The sequence below is a fragment of the Nomascus leucogenys genome, chromosome 24 (assembly GCF_006542625.1).
Source record: "Nomascus leucogenys isolate Asia chromosome 24, Asia_NLE_v1, whole genome shotgun sequence".
NCBI lineage: Eukaryota > Metazoa > Chordata > Mammalia > Primates > Hylobatidae > Nomascus > Nomascus leucogenys.
In genome coordinates this window covers 10,169,112-10,187,540 of record NC_044404.1, presented here as the reverse complement: position 1 = coordinate 10,187,540, position 18,429 = coordinate 10,169,112, and the positions used below count along the sequence as shown (strand labels likewise).

The 18,429-nt window shown below is 55.2% G+C and overlaps 1 protein-coding gene across 1 annotated transcript; it reads right to left on the bottom strand.

Moving 5' to 3' along the window:
- Positions 1 to 2,198: 2,198 nt before the first annotated feature.
- Positions 2,199 to 16,797, bottom strand: SPSB1 (splA/ryanodine receptor domain and SOCS box containing 1). Its single transcript, XM_003274325.4, has 2 exons — positions 15,928 to 16,797; positions 2,199 to 4,283 (listed from the first exon to the last, which is right to left on the bottom strand). Exons 1-2 carry the CDS (start codon positions 16,619 to 16,621, stop codon positions 4,156 to 4,158), a joined length of 822 nt encoding a protein of 273 aa, XP_003274373.1. The 5' UTR covers positions 16,622 to 16,797; the 3' UTR covers positions 2,199 to 4,155.
- Positions 16,798 to 18,429: the final 1,632 nt, after the last annotated feature.

Below are 18,429 nucleotides of genomic sequence, written 5' to 3'. Positions count from 1 at the left end.
TGGCCCTGGGCAGCTCATTTATTTCAAATATTCCTTGCAGCTGGAATCCAACCATGTTTGGGTGTCTGGACTGGAGCATGAACTAATTGCTCTGTCTTCGGCCCCCTCCCCAGCTCCCCCGGCATAGTTTATGGTTCAGTAAATTCCACATTCCTCATCTCGTGGAGGAGCGGAGAAGGCGGGAGGGAAGCTGCGTGCTGAAGGGTGGGGACGGGAGGACTCTTCCCATCTATGGCCAAGCCCTGAGAGTCTGCTACCTGCTTGAAGGCAGGGGATTAATTACAACCACATGGGCCAAGTCTGCACAGATGGTTTTATTAATCCCACTCCCTTCGGCACAAAACCCTGCTCCCCGAGAAGTCTCCTGGCAACACAAGGGCCCTGATTTTCCCTGTGCCTCCCCCCACCAGCGCCCGACCCCAACCCCACTCCTCCCCTGCTGCCCCCTTCAAAGGAAGCGGAGTTCCAACTGCAACCCAGACATGAACTCCAACCTGAAAATCATTTTAAACCACGCCTTTCATCCAATCGCGTCTGGGAAAGGCATCTAGGGGACCCTCTTCCCAATACCCACCTTGACCTTTGGAGACTTTACCTGGGAAGGAAGATCACTATCAGGAAGTTGGTTGAGGAATGTCTGGTCCATTCTTTTTTTGGAGGGGACAGAGTCTCGCTCCGTTGCCCAGGCTGGAGTGCAGTGGTACGATCTCGGCTCACTGCAGCCTCTGCCTCCCAGGTTCATGCCATTCTCCTGCCTTAGCCTCCTGAGTAGCTGGGACTACAGGCACGCGCCACCATGCCCAGCTAATTTTTGTATTTTTAGTAGAGACGGGGTTTCACCATGTTGGCCAGGATGGTCTCGATCTCTTGACCTCGTGATCCGCCCGCCTCAGCCTTCCAAAGTGTTGGGATTACAGGCGTGAGCCACCACGCCCGGGCATCTGGTCCATTCTTAAAAACAAAGTCACAACCCAGAAACTGCCATTTTCCAGAAATGCAGGAGCTTTTAAAGCATTTGTTTGCACACTCGCTAAGACTCCAGGTCCTGTTCGGAAAGCCTCATCTTACCCTTGCTATCCTCCTGTGAGATAGGTACTACACTAGTGACTGCTGTTCTCCGGAGGCTCGTCCAAGGCCACAAAGCCAGTATTTGAATCCAGGTCTGACTCAGGACTGCATGCGCTCCTCACTGGGCCAACCCACCAAATAATTTCCCTCTACCCAGCAACTTTGCAAAACAGCTGACACTGTCACAAATAGTGGTGTCCAAACTCTCTTAGGCAAGGTCACCTAGGGAGTTGAGGAAATGCATATTCCTGGGCCTGGCCCTAGAAGTGTTGAGTTGGTACATCTCAGGTGGGACCCTGGAATCTGCATTTTCACAACCCCCCCCGCCAGATGCTGCTGATGTGTGTGGTCGGAAGACAGCTGGTCAGGAGGCTCTTAGAGAAAGGAACATGGGTCTTTGGGCCCAGGGATCTTGGGCCCTCAGGCCAGGCACTTTTCACGGCACCATCAGGTCCCAACACACCTTGAGAATGAAGCGTCCCCACCGCAAGCTGAACATGCTCTTGCTAATTCTTTGGAAACTAGCCGTGACACGTGATCACATCTTAATAAATTTCTTGACTGTCATTTTATCACCCATTGATCCCCTAAATAAGCCAGAGTTTCCTGTCCTTTCTGTTGGGGGCTCTGCCCACGTGGCTAGCAGAACAAGTTCACTCTGCAATAGTTCAGCAGACATCACCGTGCACTCAGCCCCAGGGGACACAAAGACGAATGAAGGACCTGCTCCTTCCCCTACAGCCTGGACTCTGAGGACACCCACAATGGCTCATCCTCTGCTCCTAAAAAGCCCACGGTCGACTCAAGTTCCACAACCCCACAAACCAACCTGATGCGCTCACAAAGGCGCACAATCACTGTCTGTTAGACTCGGCAAGTTTCCGCAGCTTGGGCTGCCAGGCTGAGGAACTTCTGAAATGGGGATCAGGCTGTTCTGGGGTCCTCCCTCCAGGACTCTCCTCCTTCTCTGTCTGGGGCTTCGCCTGGCATCCCACCCTCTGCCAAGGGGTGGTAGGGAGTCAGCCCAACATCTGCTGAAAACTGTGGGCCGTGGAGCTGGCTGGACCCAGGAGGGGTCAGCCATGTCTCTTTCCCCTCCCCCGAGGCACAAACGAGGAACTCAAAAATGGTTTGATATTTTAACAAACGTTCCTTTATTAGGTTACTATTATCAACCATCATAAAATAGAACGGGAGTTTCAAAACTGTACAAGCCACAAGGCTCTGGGCTGGTAGGAGAGAAGGGTGGGGTCGAGGGTCCCAGGGCGTCGGGGGGTGGGAGATGCAGAGAGAGCTAGAGGGTCACCCGGCATCCGTGAGGACGGCTGGGTCGAGGCCATAAGCTGGGATCTGTACAAGGGAAACATTCATCAGAATGTGACCCACCTGAAACAGGAGGGAGGAAAATCTTTAAAAGTCTTACAGGTAAGGTCCCCTGCCCCGAAAAAAAAAAAACCCTCAAAATAATAAGGGGGTAATGTACATTTCTAACCCAGTCTTGGCACCAATTTTGTGCTTTAAAAAATATACTCCACTGGAAGATTTACTTAAAAAAAGGTACTCTACAGCAGCTGTTTAAAACATAATTCTTACAGACAAATATATATATATGTATATATATTAAACATTTTAAACAAATAAAGTCATCTATTGTACCTGTGCAGAAATGAACCAAAGTTAGACTCTAAGAGAGTTAACTTCAAGCTCAAAGAAATGGCAAAGGCGGTGGCAGGTGCTGGGGTATGCTACGTGGAGGGGTTGCTAGGGACAGGGCACCCCTCTCTTCCAGCAGCCGAGCTACCCCTCTTGAGGCTCTGAGAGGGGTTGGGACGAACTGGGGCTGTTACCCTGGGTCCGGAGCCCCAGCTGGGGTGCTGAGCAGAGACCCGCGCTGGCTTCTGTGAGGCTCGACTCTGCTCCTGGTCTTCCCCATCCCGCCCTGCCCCTGGCTTCTCAGGGAATGGAGACCCACTCGCCCTCCCTTCTTAGTTCTGGGGGTCCTCTGGCACACCCAGAGCTTCTGAGGATGCACTTGGGAAATCTCAACTGGAAAAGCGAAAGCAAAATCAAACCCACACCAAAAGACCCACAGAAGAATAAAGAAATGCAACCATGTGCAAGGATGCCGGAGCCCAAGAGTTAACCGGCTACCTGGAGACACAGAGGAATTGCTGCAGCCCTTCCAGACGGGCCCCCGAAGACACCCAGATTGCATGTGAGGCTATTTCTCCCTGAGGGGCCCGCTAGAGAACCTGGAGCAGAGCCCCCTGGAAACTGCAGGGCAAGGGACCCAAAGATATACTTGTGCCTGGGCACGTGTGCACATGTGCGCAGGGAGGGCGGGCGAGGCATATATATCTCAGGGAGGGCACAGGTGGGAGGAAAGTAACAGAACAGCCAGAGAGAGGGGACTGAAACAAGGTTTCCTTTCTAGATGGAATAAATAAATGGCTTTTGTTATTGTTAAAGAATAAATACAGGGTATGGGGCACCGGCAGCCGGGATGGATGCTGGGTGCTTATTTGCCTGCGGACAGTTCTTGGTTTCTGCCTTGGTGTCCATGGTGAGTTTTTGACGTCCTGAGCTTTATCTGCCGTGGCATGGCCCTGCTGGGCTGGGCACCCTTGGCCGGGCACCAGCCCTTGTCTAAGCACCTCTTAATACCCCTGGTATCTGCTCTCAGAGCTCTGGCACCACCTGCCACCCCCACCACCCTGGGACCCCCAGGTAGCTGCAGCCTTCTCCCGGAGGTGTGGGGAGCACCCGTCCCACCCCGAGAGCAGATTGGAGCTCAATGTAGGGCTTTCGTAGGAGTTTATTCTCTGTGTCTTTTTTCAAAGAGGGGTTGTATATGGACGGCATGCAGGGATGCTGCCTTCTGCTGATGTCGGGAAGGGGGAAAGAGGAGCCTGTGTTGGAATTGGTCCTTGTCCCATGAAGGCAGCCACGGAGGATGAGGGAAGACCAGGGACCTCTGTCCATGGCTATGGATGCTGGTCCAAGGCGCAGGGTGCGGCAGCCCCAGCAGCGGGCGGCTCAGTGAGTTGGCACCAGGTGGCTGTCGCGCTGGCGGTCTGATGGCGAACGTCACTGGTAGAGGAGGTAGGCCTTGAGGGAAGCCGGCAGTGGCAGCGTGTGGATCTCCCCCAGGCGCTCCTTCCCCAGGGCCAGGCGCACCGAGCGACGGCACAAATCCATGAGCGGCAGCGGCTCGGCTGGGGAGACAGAGAAACTGCAGGTCAGCGTAGCTTGGGTGGGTGTTCAGCAAACAATGCTAACCATGGCAGCAATATTATCACTGATTAGTATTCATTCAAATCAGTAAAGAAACAATTAAAAATGCAATGCTTTTTCATTTTAAATTTAGCATGTCAATAGCTACCACCAGGAGCCCACCCTGGGCTGGGCACCTGGGCGAGCCCTCTGCTAACACTCATTTAATCCTCACAGTGGTTTCTTATGAATGACTTAATAGTCACAGAGACACCATTACCTTTATCCCCATTTTATAGATGAGGAAACTGAGGGACAGAGTCTAAATGACTTGCCAGGGGTCGCCCTGCTGGCAGGAGATGGAGTTAGGATTCGAACCCAGGCCATCCCTGCTCTTCCCCACTGGTGACTCTGCCTGTCCAGGCAAGCAGCTGCCATTGGGGCCTGTTGGTAGGAGCACGTGGGAACCAGCTCTTCCCAGCACGCACCCCCAGCAATGGACCCCACGCAGGCTTCAGGAAGGGAATCATATTCTGTTACCAGCTGCTCTCAGATACCGTTCTCACCTCGGTTTTAAAGCTGAAGACTAGCTGGGCATGGTGGCTCATGCCGGTAATCCCAGCACTTTGGGAGGCCAACGTGGGTGGATCACTTGAGGCCAGGAGTTCAAGACCAGCCTGGCCAACATGGTGAAGCCCCGTCTCTACTAAAAATACAAAAATTAGTTGGGTGTGGTGGCGTGTGCCTGTAATCCCAGCTACTCAGGAGGCTGAGGCAGGAGAATTGCTTGAACCCGGGAGGCAGAGGTTGCAGTGGGCTGAGATCACACCACTGTACTCTAGCCTGGGCGATAGAGCAAGACTCTGTCCAAAAAAAAGAAAAAAAGAACTGAGGACACACAGAGGGGACACCCAGTGTGCCAAGGTTCAGGGCTGGGATCTGAATCCAGGCGGGCTGGGCCCAGTGTCAATGCCCTTAGCCACTAACCATGCTGCAAAGGAAGACATGGCAAGCCCTGTCCTGAATCATACGTGACAGGCCTGGCTGGCCCCATGGCCTGAAGGTGTCATTTCTGTGCCACATGGAGCCAGAGAAACCCTGGGTGTCTGTGCTTCTGTCTGACAGTGAGGCTGAGGGCCCAGGCCAAGCTCAGGCCCTGGGAAACTGGAAATGCCAGCCCAGCTTCGGCTGATCCCCCAGAGCTGCCTGGGCCTTCTCCCCGCAACTGCCCCAGGCACATGGGGCTCTCTCACAGCCAGGGGGAACTTGGGCAGAGCTGCCTCAGGCCCCAGGGTTACAGAGTGCTTCCAGCTGCAGCCTCCCGGGCACCTCCGTCCTGTGTTCCCAGAGCGCCCAGCCTTGCCTTCCTACAAAGGAGGCTGTGTTCATTCAGCTGCGTCTCAGATGAGCCGTCAGCTTCAGATCTCAGAAGTCTGAAACTCATGCCTTCCAAGGCTTCTGAAAGTTGGAAGGCTGCATGGCCCTGCTCACCCGCTTCGCCAGAGCAGACCCCTCTCTGCTCTTTCCTGAAACCAGGTATGAGTGAGCACACCTGGACCTTCATGGGGCCACCCACGCTGTTCTGCAGATGGAAAGCCCTGAAACCAATGGATCTGAGGCTTCATCCACAGTCTCCCCTTGACTTTGAGACTCCTTTGTGAGCAAAATAAAGTCAGCCCCCAAAACTAAAGGAACCCGTAAAACTCCATCCTACCAGTAAAAAGTGGATTAAAGTTCTTTAATATTCACCAATGTGTCTCAAATATACGAAAATCAATTACTGAAGACCAAACACTACGGGTGGGGCACGGCAGAGTGGAGAGAGGCTGCTTATGGGTACAGGGTTTCTTTTTGGGGTGATGAAAATGTTCCAAAATTGTTTCCTAGATCTCACCACACGAGAGGCCACTGAATTGGATACTTTAATGGGTGAATTGTAAGGTATGTGAATTATAGCTCAGTAAAGCTGTTACAAAATAAAAGAATGAACCTTAGGCTTGATAATGCGTTTACTAAACCCCAAGCTTTAAAAGAAGAGGGACCAGGTCATGCACAGTGGCTCATACCTGTAATCCCAGCACTTTGGGAGGCCAAGGACGGAAGACTGCTTGAGCCCAAGAGTTTGAGACTGGCCTGAGCAACATAGGGAGACCTCATCGCTACAAAAAATAAAAATTGGCCAGGACTTGGGAGACTGAGGCGAGAGGATCGGTTGAGCCCAGGAGGTCAAGGCTGCAGTGAGCTGTGATCGCACCACTATATTCCAGCCTGGGCATAGAGACCTTGTCTCAAAAATGAAAAAAGCCCGGGTGTGGTGGCTCACGCCTGTAATCCCAGCACTTCGGGAGGCCGAGGTGGGCGGATTACCTGAGGGGAGGAGTTCAAGACCAGCCTGGCCAACATGGTGAAACCTCGTCTCTACTAAAATTAGTATACAAAAATGAGCCAGGCATGGTGGCATGGGCGTGTAGTCCCAGCTACTCGGGAGGCTAAGGCAGGAGAATTGCTTGAACCTGGGAGGTGGAGGTTGCAGTGACCCGAGATCACAGCACCGCACTCCAGCCTGGGGTGACGGAGCAAGACTCTGTCTCAGAAAAACCAACAAAAACAACGACAAAAACAAAAACAAAAACAAAACAAACAAAAAAACCCAAACTGAAAAAATAAATAAATAAACAAAAGAAGAGGGACTACTGCTCTTCATCCCCCATGGACGGTCATAGCCACAGTTCCTGACAAGGAACTGAAATGTTCAGTATTTTTAATGGAGAATTTTGAAAGGGGGCCTTTCGTGGCCAGCTTAGGATGATTAAGAGGAGCTCCGCTTGGAGACGAAAGGAGGAATGAAATAACCTCAGGTTCTTTAAGGTCAAGAATCCCACAGACCCCTCGTGATGGGGTGGGACTGGGTTCCACCCACCCGGCTGCTCACAGGGTTGGGTTTCCCTCGGGTAAAACACCCAGCCTGGTGACTCCAGACCCTGCCCCGCAGCCTGACCTGGAGCAGATCCCTCCATCTGCCTAGACTTGTTTCCCCATCTGTAAGACATGGAATCCAGACCAGATTCTCCCCAGAGCCCCATGCAGCCAAGATCCTGAAGGCCAGAAGTGCTTATCGCAGCCCTCTGCCTGGCCTGGCTGTCGGGAGTGGGTCTTCTGCACAGAGGAGTGGGGAATTTGGAGGTGTGTTTTCTCTGCTTTAGGAGCGCACCTGCATCTGGCCTTCATCGGGGCCAAGGGGCGTGGGCTGCTCTGAGCTCCCTCCCAGTAGGATGTGGCTCAGCCCCCCGCCGGAAGGTGGAGGGGCTCTCCCTGTGGCTGGAAGGCACTTGAGAAAGCTCCAAGAGCCACTGAATGTGGTCCAAGAGCCCTGCCAGGCTGAAGCAGTGAGGGCTGAGAGGGAGTTCCGTCACTACCCTCTTGGTGTTAACGGGTTTCGAATCAACCCATGTAGAAACGTTTCTAGGCTGGGCGCAGTGGCTCATGCCTGTAATCTCAGCACTTTGGGAGGCGGAGGTGGGTGATCGCCTAAGGTCAGGAGTTTGAGACCAGCCTGGCCAACGTGGCAAAACCTCATCTCTATTAAAAATACAAAAATTAGCCGGGTGTGGTCATGCATGCCTGTAGTCCCAGCTACTTGGGAGTTTGAGGCAGGAGGATTGCTTGAACCTGGGAGGCAGAGGTTGCAGTGAGCTGAGATCACGCCATTGCACTACAGCCTGGGCGACAGAATGAGACTCCATCTCCAAAAAAAAAAAAAAAAAAAAAAAGGTTTCTAAACTGCAAAGGCCCACATAAGCCCCCAGCTCCAACCAGCGCCTTATTTTGAGTGTCTGACACCGCAGCCCCAACCCCAGCCATGGCCTGTGGGGCACCAGTTGTGTGCCTGATGGGGACTGTGACCCCAACCTACAGATGGGGAAATGGGCTTGGGGAGGTGAGAGTTACAGGTCCAAGGTCTGAGAGCCACGGACTCCAAAGGGATGAGGCCCTCCAGCTGCCACAATCCATCCCCTGTGAACGCAGCTGTGTGGGGTGGAGGACTTGCCACAGCCTGGCCATCTCTAGATCTCACTGAATAAACCAGTGAGGGACGGGTCACGGGATTCACCAAGACAGGCTACAGAAGTGGCAGTGAATGGCTGCAGTGATGCGTTATGAGCTGAAAATAGGACCAGAGTCACCCAGGCATCCTGTGAATGGGTCTATTCTCTGGGGCCTCAAGTACATAAACAGGTCACGCCTCCTTGATCTTGTAGGAGGAAACTGATGGCGCATAGGGCCCGGTCTAACTGCTTTCCAAAGGCTGGGCAGAGACCAAGAATGCATGGCCACAGAAACAGACATGGGCTTCGTGCCGTGAAAAAATGCCCAGCCCCCATTTCAGCTGCTCGCTACCAGGACCAGGGAGTTCTCCCCAACCTCCACACTCTTGACTGGGGGCTGCCAGCTTTGCACCCAACTCCAGCCACAAACCCAGGTGCCTGCTGAAATCCAGCGAGGGGGTGGGCACCTGCCCTGTAGCCTGGGGCCTCTGGCTGCTATGCCCATCCCCGGGAAGCCTAGGCGCTCATTCATTTAAATAATTTCTGTGAATGAGAGTGCAATGCTGAATGAGCAGCAAAGAAATCAGGAAGTCAATCAGGCGCTATTTCTGGGAGCAGAAGGCTGAGGAACTGGAAGAGACGATGCACTAGCTTCCACATTTCTGTGAGAAACGGCTACCTGGTGGCCCACGTGAACATGCACAGCCCCAGAGCCCCAACCCACGACTGTCTCGCCGTTCCCTGAGAGATTTCAACCCAACTCAAGCCTCAAGAGTGTGGTGCTGTGCCCAGTTCACAGGCTGAATGAATGAGCTGCAGAACGGTGAGGTCAAGGAAAAATGTTCCGCATCAGAAAATGCCCCGGCTTCCGCAATGTCCTCACCGATAGCTGTCATGGCTCCTGTGGCTGGCCCTGCAAGCAGCTTGTGGGGACCATGCTCTGGGACATGGATTCTAGAATGTCATGGGTCGGGTGGCCATCATAGGATGTGTGTGTGTTTTTCTCTACACTAAGCAGTTCTTACGAAAGAGCACGGCCAAACACAATGTGGAGCCTTTGTCCTTGTCAACTGGGGAAGGACGCCTGAGATCCATCTAGGTGATCAGACACCCTTGGTCCCCTATCCCCCACCGAACTCTGAGAGCCTGTGGTCCTCATATGACCAGACCTTCTGGAGAGGGTGGGGAATAGGGTCTGGAACAACCCCTCCCTGACATGGAAGGAAGGAAGGAAGGAAGGAAGGAAGGTAGGTAGGAAGGAAGGTAGGAAGGGAGGGAGGAAGGGAGGGAGGGAGGAAGTGCAGGGGGGAGGGAGAGAGGGAGGAAGTGGAAGGGGGAGGGAGGGAGGGAGGAAGTGGAGGGGGAGGGAGGGAGGGAGGAAGTGGAGGGGGGAGGGAGGGAGGAAGTGGAGGGGAGGGAGGAGGGGGGGAGGAGAGGGAGGGAGGGAGGGAGACGATGGAGGGAAGGAGGAAGTGGAGGGAGGGAGCAGAGGGAGGGAGGGAGGGAGGAAGTGGAGGGACGGAGGGAGGAAGTGGAGGGACGGAGGGAGGAAGTGGAGGGAGGGAGCGAGGAAGGGGAGGGAGGGGAGGGGGGAGGGGGGAAGTGGAGGAACGGAGGGAGGAAGTGGAGGGAGGGAGGGAGGGGAGGGAGGAAGTGGAGGGACGGAGGGAGGAAGTGGAGGGAGGGAGGGAGGAAGGGGAGGGAGGGGAGGGGAGGGGGAGGGGGGAGGGAGGAAGTGGAAGGAGGAAGGGAGGGAGGAAGTGGAGGGAGGGAGGGAGGGAGGGGAGGGGGAGGGGGGAGGGAGGGGAGGGGGGAGGAGGCCCTGGTGGTGGGGCTATCAGTCTCCTGATGAGTAGCTCCCCGCAGAGACTGGCTGGAGTGGAGTGCAGGAAGGAGGCACCTGGGAGGAGGCGCTGATCTTGAAGAGACAAGCTGACTTCCCTGAACCTTCAACCACGACAAACCACACCAAACCCATCTGGGAGCCGTTAAAGAAAATTAGAAAATGCTGAACTGCGTGGAAGATGCCTCCTCAGTGGGAGATGTCTTTAAAGCAGTGGGGGTGGAGCCAGAGGACCCACGAGGTCAGGGGCTCTCCCTGGACTGCCTGCCAGCCTGCTGCTTGCAAATAGGCCTTTCCACATCTCCAGGGAGGGTGGCGGGCAGGCCCGGGGTCAGGCCAGGCCCTGTGTCTCCCCACTCAGCAATGGCCATCTCCACTCCTGCCCCCCAGGAAAGAGAGGGAGAGTGACACAGCAGCCTCACTGGCTGCATCCTCAGCACAAGGCCTTGTGCCTCGAGCCTTGAGGAGGAATCAGAGCACAGGGCCTGTGGCCCCAGCTGGCTGGACAGTGGGGAGGCCACACAGGGAAACGTCGAGAACTCAGTACCCCTGCTTCAGCCCAGCCACGGCCCCAGTGTAGAAGCCGGGACTCTGCTGGGGGCTGGGGGGGGTTCTGCCTGGCATGCAGGAAGGAGGCCACACGGGACAGTGGGCTGGGAGATCCCCGGGAAGGCACACACGCAGGGAAACTGCTTGAGCTGCCCTACAAACTGCTGCCCCTCGCGGAAGTCGAACCCAGGTGTGGCGGGGACACTGATGATTCTCCAGCTATCCCAGGGAGTGGAACTACCTCCACCTCCAAGACAGAGACAGCAAAACCCCAGATCAGGTCTGCCACCAAGAAAACAGATCCGGCTGGGCATGGTGGCTCACGCCTGTAATCCTAGCACTTTGGAAGACCGAGGCAGGAGGACCGCTTAGGAGCCCAGGAGTTTGAGACCAGCCTAGGCAACATAGTGAGACCCCATCTCTAAAAAAAAAGATGACAGCCAGGCGCAGTGGCTCACGCTTGTAATCCCAGCACTTTGGGAGGCCGAGGGGGGCGGATCACAAGGTAAGGAGATCGAGACCACGGTGAAACCCCGTCTCCACTAAAAATACAAAAAAATTAGCTGGGCATGGTGGCGGGCGCCTGTAGTCCCAGCTACTCGGACAGGCTGAGGCAGGAGAATGGCGTGAACCCGGGAGGCGGAGCTTGCAGTGAGCCGAGATTGCGCCACTGCACTCCAGCCTGGGCGACAGAGCGAGACTCCGTCTCAAAAAAAAAAAAAAAAAAAAAAAAAAGGGTGACAGATCCAGCCAGGCCTGGCCAGAGCCATGCTCTGCTCCCAGGCAGACCCTGGGATTCGATCTCACCAGGACACACCCCTTCTTTAGTTGTATTGGAAGGCAAAGCCACCTCTCCCGGGACAGGGGACTTGGGTGGCCTCTGACCTCACTATGGGCACCCCAGCATCAGTGGGGGTGATGCGAGGGGACAGAGCTCCAGGCTCATCTTTCACCCCCCACAGGTGGCAGCACAGGGAGAGGAAGGCCTCATGGAGATGGTCTACACTGACTGCCTCCACATCTGGAGCGGGTTGACCAGTGTCCTCCAATTCATGTTTGCCCAGAACTTCAGAGTGGAGCCTTATCTGGAAACAGGGCCTTGCAGATATACTTCATTATGACGAGGGCATAGTGGATTGGGGTGGGCCCTGAATCCAATGGCTGGTGTCCTTCTAAGAAGAGGAGGGGCCACAGAGAGACACATACAAGGGTGGAACACCCTGGGGAAACAGAGGCAGGGACTCAGGGAGGCATCTACAGACCAAGGGAACGCCAAGGATTCCCGGCAGTCCCCAGGGGCAAGGGGAGGCCTGGGCGGGCTCCCCCTCAGCTCAGAGGCAGTGGAGCCTGCTACCATCCTGATCGCAGACACCTGGCCTCCTGAGTGCTTCTGCTGTTTTCAGCTGTCCTGCTTGTGGTAATGTGTTCAGCAGCCCCAGGAGACGAATACCCCATCTGTCTTCCTCCAGCCACTCCATCAGGCTCCTCCCGTGCCCCCTGACACAAATGACTCTCCTCAAAGTCAACTGTCAATTCCTTGTTGCCAAAGCTGATGGACAGTTCTCAGCCGTCTATGTACTTGACCTGCTGCTACTTTGCCCTTCTGAAAGCCCCTTCCTCACTTGGCATCCAGGACACCAAAATCTACTGGGTCCCCTCAGCCCCCACCCTCCTGGCCTCTAAGCAGGGCTCAGCCTCAGCCCTCTTCTCCTCGCTCTCTAGCCCCCACTCCCGGTGACCTCACCCAGGGTGGCAGCTATGAAGCCGCCTATATGCAGACAACTCCCCCACTGACCGCTCTCCGAGACTAGGCTTGCAGGGCGCCCTGGATGTGTCAAAGGCGCCTCAAATTTAACACCTGCTCCTCCTTTGGGCTTTCCCATCTCGGGTCAGCAGCCCCCGCCTTCCACCTGCTCAACCCAAACACCTCGAGTCACCTTGGTGCTTCCCTTTCTCGTCACATCCGGTCCATGGATGAGCCCATTCCAAAGAGTCCTGGAATTGGGCCGCCCCCCCCCCCCCACTCGCCCCCACCTCCCCGGCTTCCATCCTGGCCCAACCCTCACCAGGACAAGCCTGGCTCCTCCCTGGCCTGGCCTCTCAGAGGCCACTCTTGCCCCTGCCATCCATTTCTATAGAGCAGCCAGAATGATACTTTTTTTTTTTTCCCCCAGAGATGGAGTCTTGCTCTGTTGTCCGGGCTGGAGTACAGTGGTGCAATCTTGGCTCACTGAAACCTCCACCTCCTGGGTTCAAGCAATTCTCCTGTCTCAGCCTCCCGAGTAGCTGGGATTACAGGTGCACACCACCACGCCTGGCTAATTTTTGCATTTTTGGTAGAAATGAGGTTTCACCATGTTGTCCAGGCTGGTCTCCAACTACTGACCTCGTGATCCACCTGCCTCAGCCTCCCAAAGTGCTGGGATTATAGGCGTGAGCCACTGTGCCCAGCCACAGAACAACACTTCTAAGACACAAGATACTGCCTCAATAAGTGTCCGGAGGTGTCGGGTTAAGCGGGTTGAGGCTGGCGGTGCTAACACCCGCGCCTCACCCTGTCACCACGCTGCAGCGGAGCTGTGACAGTGCCCCACCCTCCAATGTTTTGCTTAGTGTCCCAAGAACGACCACATCTATTTTCCAACCTGGAGCCTCTAAAGTCAACTGACCACGTGGCCCAGGGCCCATTCATGTCTGACCAGGACTTGCCGGGCATCTGATGCTGGTGGAGAGGAAAAAGCATCCTGATCACTCACTAACAGTGCCCGGCTGTGACGCTCTGAGTGGCCATCTAGATTCCAGCTCACAGATGCGGTTCCCAAATACTGATTCCCATTCTCTTATCCCCCACTCACCCAACACCTTTAGGATTTTCCAAACAAGGAAAATTATGAAAGCATCCAACCTCCCATCTCATGCAGAGCTAACTAAGCAGGAAATCGCCTGTTCACAGGACATGCGTCTGCACCTCCAGGACTGGGTGGGCGGAACCCTCTGTTCAAACAGGCTCCAGTCCCCTCCCAGCCACTCCAGGGGTCTGTGTACTGTATTGGAGCTGTGATACATAACCGTGAAGCTGTGCAAACGCAGAGCTCATGACAGTATGAGGGGGCATGTTCCCAGAGGGCACAGGGCTGGAAATCTTCACGGAGCCCCACGGTCTCAGTGGCCAGGCAGCAAGAGCAGGACTGGCAGTCCCCTCATCTGTCTGTCTGCAAAGAATGGACATTAACCTCCCTGGCTCCGTGACCACCCCTTGGCTGGGAGGAGGGAGGCAGGGCTGGGGGCCAGGGCTCCTCAAGATTCTAGGTCCTGGGCAGGATGTGCCCAGGGCTCCCAATCCACACCCATACCAGTTTGAGGCAAATTTGGCTGTGGACGTGGTGCCACTCATTTCTGATACCTGGGGAGACAGACGCAGAACTCACTCTGCTGGTTCCCTCATCCATTTCCGAGGTGACTTCCCCGGGGAGGTTACCTGCTGGCTGCAGACCTGGCCACCCACCTCTTCCAGGAGTCCCATGACCTAGGGGCGCCAGGCTGCACAGACGAGGACCAAGCAGCCCTGGGAGCCTGCACCACAGATGTTGTGTGTGGCTGTCAACTCACTGCCATCACGGTCAAAGTCACAGCATAGGACCAAGAGAAAGAGGGGCAGGGAGGCTTCCAAAGAGAAATATGTAAGCGTTTGCGCATGCCTGACCACCCCGACACTTTCCCCAGTATCTTTCAAAGGCTGACGTGGGGGAGGAGGAACAGGAGGAGAAGCTGCAGGCTTGGAGACTTCAAGACAGAGTCAGCATCTGTATTCCTGACCTCTGGTGGGGGGCCTCACCCCCCTCCGCCTCTTGCCTGGCCTGCAGGGTGGGGTCAGAACTCAGGGTGCTGAGCCAAACCTGCCCTTTAAGGACAGTCAGCCCATGGGTGGATGGAGCTTTCCAGCCCACTTGCTTCCCGACGTGGGACTTGCAGGTGGTAGAAGGGACTCACGCAGGCAAGGAACTCTGAGAGAGGGCCGTACACGGGGTGAGCCGTTCTGCAATGCCAGGCCCTCCTGCTATCACGGGCTCCCAACTGGGCAGCCACAGAGACTTCACCTCCCACACCACCACAGTGCCCCTACACATGGGCTGCATTCACAGTCTGAGAAAGGCCACTCCTTTTCCCAAAGGGACAGGTGGAATTCACTGTTGACTCAGCCTGTTTCTGATCCGCATGCTCCTCCCCAACTTCATGACTGAACAAATCCCTTGGGACTGTATCTCAAAGGAGCCCACTCAGAAGCCTCCAGCAGAAGAGAAAGACTCTAAGCCTATCTAATGAGTGAGAGAGGTCACTAGCATTCATTTACCGGAGAGGCCCTAGTATCCCCAAGGTTACAAACCCCAGCTCGATGATATGCTGGCAACTGGGCTAGAATTTGGTCAACTGAGGATCAAACCTGGAGGCAGGTCACCCAGAGAAACAAAGACCACCTACTCATTAATTCATCCATCTATCAATTCATTAGTCTATCTGCTTATCCATCCACTCATCCATCCATTCACTCATCCATCCACCCACTCATCCATCCATCCATCCATCTACCCACTCATCCACCCGTTCATTTATCCATCCATCCATCCATCCATCCATCCATCCATCCACCCATCCATCCATCCACCGATCCATCCATCCATCCACCTATCCATCCATCCATCCATCCACTCATCCATCCACCCACCCACCCACCCATCCATCCGTTCATTTATCCATCCACTTGTTCATCCACTCATCCATCCATCAGTCTAAACACTCATCCACCCACCTACCCACCCATTCACCTATCCATCCATCCATTTGTTCAACCACTTATCAATCCAAACATTCATCCATCAATTCATTATACACTCATCCATCCATTATTCACTCATCTATCCATCTATTCATCATCCATCCAACCAATCATTCATCCATCTATTCATTCATCATCCATCATCCATCCATCTGTCCATTCATTCATGAGGCACCGTTAGGTAATCTAGCAGACTCTGGGTAGAATTCCTCACTTAACCAGATGCAAAAGTTGCCTCTGAGGGTCTGAATACACTAGAATATCATCTTCAAAACACTTTAGTTCCAATGACTGTATCAACTTTTGGCCTGAGCCCAGCCAGACCATGGGGACAGAGGGAGGGCATTGCCTCTGACAGCAGAGGAGACACTTACGATCGAGTCCGTTCAAGTAGCGCATTCGGATCTCACAGTGGCCCCAGACGGCACTCACTACAGGATACAGTTTTTTGCCCTTGAGTCCCCGAAAAGCCACTCCCATGTACTGTCCATCCACAATGAAGCTCAGCGTCCCGTCGTCCATGTCCAGGGCTACCAGGAAGGAGTCAGGGACAATGAATGTCTCATCTGGTTCCAGAAAGGCTGGGTATGTTTTGCTTGGCTGGTTCTTGCCGTCGTGGTACAGCCGGTTGCGCCCCAAGTCCCAGCCCCAGGACTCGTGGTTATTCCCCACGAGGGTTGTGTACCCGACAGAGTGCAGGGGGGCGTCTGCCGTCGCCACCCCCACCACGGCGTGTGTGCCCCGCTGTCTCATGGCCCACGTGATCTGCCACACGTGCAGCCCACGGGTATACCCGACTTTGCCCCTGATAGCGTCCGTGCTCTGGGCCACCGGATGCCGGTGAAAGATGAGCTTGTCGTCCTCCTTCACGAAGACGTTGAGCGACCGGTCATTATTGTTCCATGAATGCAGCAGCTGGACATCGTAGGACACGGGGGGCATGTCCAGTAGCAGATCCAGCCGGGTGGGCTTGCAGTAATCCAGACCCTGGAGCTCCTGCTTCAGGGGTCGGTACGTGGGGTCCCTCATGTCCACAGTCTTGATCCCTCCAGTGACCTTCTGACCCATGTTCGCCCCTGGTTTCACCTTCTCACCGACTCCCAAGGCAAACTCATCAATCTCGCGGTCTCGTCTCCAGTATTCTGATCGGGGCCAGACAGAATTCCTAAGGAGGGCTGCCAGGAGACCTCTGCAAGCTGCGCAGTGTTCAGTATTGCCTAATGGACGGAAAGACAAACAACCGGTGAGCACGGCTGTGGGATGAAGGGGAAAGTTAACCTGGAGGGCAAGGCGACCACATCAGCATGTCCCAGCAGCCTGCGCCTGGGCTCCGTCATGCCTGACACGGGCAGGCTGGAGCCTTGGCGCAGAATGAAATCCCCCGTTCCCTGGCTAGGCTGTCACAAAGGAAAGGGTCTGTCTGTCCACGCGGCAGACTATGTGGAGAGGTGGGCTTGGGGGCTGGGCGTCACCCTCATCTGTGTTGGGTACAGACACACGGCTGATGCCACCAAATACCTCATCAGGGTTCCACAGGGCGGAAGGCCATGGTGCCACAGAACCAGGACTCAGCCACGACAGTGGTCATTTGCTTGGTCAAAACAGAGGGAGGTGCATGGCCCTTGCCTTGCTGTTCAGAGGGGAAGTGGAGCCCCAGGTAGCAGCAGAGGCTGCTGAGGATGCCAATCCCAGCTCCTCCTCCCTGTCTCGGGCACAGCTAACCAGTTCACTGCAGAAAAGGGCCTTCTGGTGCAGCTGAACAGCTCAACTCAGGGGTCTGTGTGCGCTTGGCAGGAAAGGCACCAGGAGCCTCCTCCGCCAGCAACATTCTTCTCAAGGGAAGGCCTCGATTCAGACAGTATGGGGGGCTCATCCCCCGACCCCCGGGAGTTCTTAGATGACCGACCACCTCTTTTTCCTGCCCACACCCTTCAACTAGAAGCCAGAGTTTCGCCCTCTGGGTCTCAACAGCACGTCTCGGGAGGAAAGTCTGACACTAGGATGCCTCGTTCCCTCTCTGGCCTCACCATCCCCTGGGTCCTTCAGGAGGGAGAACAGGGACTCTGGGTTGGGGGAGAGATCTCGCTGCATCATCTACACCATCCTCTTCACTGGCAGCCCAGGAAGAATTCTTTTTTTTTTTTTGAGACGGAGTCTTGCTCTGTCGCCCAGGCTGGAGTGCAATGGCGTGATCTCGGCTCACTGCAACCTCCACCTCCTGGGTTCAAGTGATTCTCCTGCCTCAGCCTCCTGAGTAGCCACGATTACAGGCGCCCACCACCATGCCTGGCTAATTTTTGTATTTTTAGTAGAGATGGGGTTTCACCATGTTGGCCAGGCTGGTCTTGAACTCCTGACCTCAGGTGATCCACCCGGCTTGGCCTCCCAAAGTGCTGGCCAGGAAGAGTTCTATCCGAGGAGGAGGAGAAGGCAGAAGAAGATTCGAGCCTCATTCAAGAGAGAAGTTTCTTTCTGCCATCAAGAACCTCCTTGGCCTCTGGAAGGGACCAGAGAGGCCAAGGAGAACGGCCTGGTTTGGGGTCAGGCTGCTAGGATCAACCAGGCCAGGGGCAATGCAGGCTCCTGTTGAAGAAACAGAACTAAAGGGGCCTGTGGGGGCGCCTCGGCGGGAGGCCATCGGAGCCTTGGCTGCAGGGAGAGAGTCACGCTGGGTCACTTGTTACTAGGGTGCCCGAGTAAAGGAGACAAAGAGAACCCAAAGGAACCCGGGGTGGGGGAGGCTGCAGGCTCCCAGACACAGGGAGATCCAGGGACCTCAGAGGGCTGGCCTCCCCCTTCAGTATGGGGCCAGCCAGGGCCAGGCTCTGCAGTGGGCCTGGCCTAGAGCTCCCTCTCAGCTGGGAAGAGGCCCCACG